This window comes from Myotis brandtii, unplaced genomic scaffold, assembly GCF_000412655.1.
Source record: "Myotis brandtii unplaced genomic scaffold, ASM41265v1 scaffold1532, whole genome shotgun sequence".
In the NCBI taxonomy this organism is placed as follows: Eukaryota; Metazoa; Chordata; class Mammalia; order Chiroptera; family Vespertilionidae; genus Myotis; species Myotis brandtii.
Window position 1 is genome coordinate 79,144 of NW_005355551.1, and position 2,566 is coordinate 81,709.

The window sequence follows — 2,566 nt, forward strand, 5'->3', positions numbered from 1 at the left end:
GTAATCCCTAGATCAAACACTAAAAGTAGCTCAAAACGGGGAAAAATAGTCACTTCAAAAATGGTGTTGGAAAAAGTGTATGCATATGGAAACTAATGAAACTCAACCTTATCTCACTTCATAAACCAGAAGTGGGCAAAATCTGGCCTCTGCCTGTTATTAGAGGGTCCAGAAGCTAACCAAAGATGTTTAGATTTTTAAGTGGTTGAAAAATAACAATATTTGTGACATATGAAAAATATTTGAAATTCAAATTTCGGTTGTTTTTTTGGGGGGGGGGCATACTTAATTTTAATTAACTGAGTTAATAAGCCAGTGGGTAGGTGTGAAGCAGGAAGCAAGATACGTTGGTTTCTGGCTCTGAAATGTTTGAATGCAGGCAATTGGTGAGTGACCTTTCCTGTGACTCTTTCATTTCTTAAGATCTCAGAATCTTCTGTTGGGCCTTCTGTGTTCTGGTTACTTGATCCCATAGGGGTGCATATTTCCTTAATATTCATTGATTCTTGTAATTCGTATGATGACAAAATCACTTTTCTCTATGTGTGTTGTACTTCTATAAAACCTTTTTCTTTAAAAGACAGGCCAGACTTGAACCCTTAGCCAGTCCGAGTTTTGACTTCCCTTCTGTAAGTTCCAGAGACGGTGAATCAGATTTCGGTTTTGATACAGGAAGTTTATTGGAGCACAGCCTCCCTCCCTCCATACCCAGTGTCTGTGGATGCTTTGGCACAGCTGTGGCAGAGCTGAACAGCTGGACAGAAAACTGGAAATATTTATCATTTTTGCTGCCTTGAGTATGAGATGGGTCAATATCAAAATGATCTATAAAGCTTCTGAAAGAAAGCAGAGAAAATTCTCTTCTTGACCTTGGAGTAGCAAAGATTTCTTACAGAAGACAAAAAAATTATAATCTTTAAAAAGTACATTTTTCTTTGTCAAAATTTTAAACTCCTGTTCATCAAAAGATATTAAGAAAGGCATATATCCAAAATATAAATATTTCCTACAAATCAATAAACAAAAGGTAAGTAATTCAATTTTAAAAAAGAACAAAATAGTTGAACAGGGTGGTCCAAAAAAACCTCCAGGATCTCTAAGTAGGCAGTTCCCCCTTCACAGAGGGTTGATTTCCAGTTACTTAGCATTTTTTTTTTGGCTGATAGAACCCCACGGTCAGCCCTCCCCAGGAATTATCTTTGGTTAAAGAGATCACTCTACCCAAGTTCCCTCCGAGCCTTCCCAAGACAGCAATGCAAGGTGTCCTTTTTCCCAGCACACTCATTGATGATATTTATAATTTTTATTCCCTTTTTAGAAAAATGCACCATGCCTCCCTCACTACCACCTGCAGAAATTGAGCTGAAACAGTAAACATCACATCAGCAGGAGCTTCCAGTGTCCTGGCTGATCCTGACTCCTAATTCAGACAGAACCCAGCCAGTCTGGGCAGTATCAACACTGCTACTACACAAGTGGCCGCTTGGGGGCGCTGTGGATCCACGGAGTGAGCCACTGATGGCACCCTGTGGGAGACAGTCTTGGCTTGGTCCCTACATCAGGGAGACTATCTGATGAATCAGATGAATCAGAGGTTTGCTGATCATATCTTCTCACATTTACTGCTATGCAAGTATGTTGGTCACATCAGAGAGCCATGAACCAGGTCCTACGTGGAGTTAAGGCCTCTCCTGGAGCCTATGTTTGGTGGAAAGGGTGATGGAACTTCCTTTAGTGGGCAGTCTAGATAATTCAAACCAGGTATAGAGCAAAGGGCACCGGATCCAAGGAAGCAAAGAAGCTCTGGGGATGGTCACCTGCCACAAACCCTGTCTGGTCCAGCTCAGCACAGCCAGCAGCACCTGTTCATAGGAAGATGGACAGATGGGGGAATAACTGCACCAGCTCAGTCTGTCCAGGAAGTACAGGTTGCCTGTGGAGCCTACAAGGACAGTGACATCAAAACAATGACATCACAGGCAACCCCTCCAAACAGAGCAAAGGGAGGTGCAAAAGCCTCTGCTCTCTCACCCCAAACACCAGAACCCAGAGCTGGGAGATGGCCAGTCTTGCCCTTTCTGACTCTTCCAGTGGCCCTTGGCTCCTCTGCTGTGTGGCCCTCTGTCTCCTGGGGGCAGGTGAGTCCTGAGTTCAGGTGGGACATTCCTTGAATCTAAAGTTCTTAACTGTTACCGAGTATCCATGTCCTTCCTGTGCTGGTCTCCAGCTTCTGTCTGCTTCCTCCACAGGTTCAGTGGCTGCTGGAGTCACTCAGTTCCCAAGACACCTAATCAAAAGTCGTGAGGGGAAGACCGTTCTGAAGTGCCATCCTATCTCTGGACACGATACTGTGTACTGGTACCAGCAGGCTCTGGGACAGAGCCCCCAGTTCCTCATTAGTTTTTATGAAAAGGAGGAGAGAGAGAAAGGAAACATTCCTGATCGGTTCTCAGGAAAACAGTTCAGTAACTACAGCTCTGAGCTGGCCATGAGCGCCTTGCAGCTGGGAGACTCAGCCGTGTATCTCTGTGCCAGCAGCTTAGACACAGCCCTGCAGGGTCAATGA

General features: G+C 44.3%; 1 gene segment (V, D, J or C); it reads left to right on the plus strand.

Moving 5' to 3' along the window:
• Window positions 1-2,059: 2,059 nt before the first annotated feature.
• On the plus strand, window positions 2,060-2,566 carry LOC102250497. The segment is given in 2 exon segments: window positions 2,060-2,138; window positions 2,250-2,566. Coding segments are annotated over 2 exon segments (396 nt in total).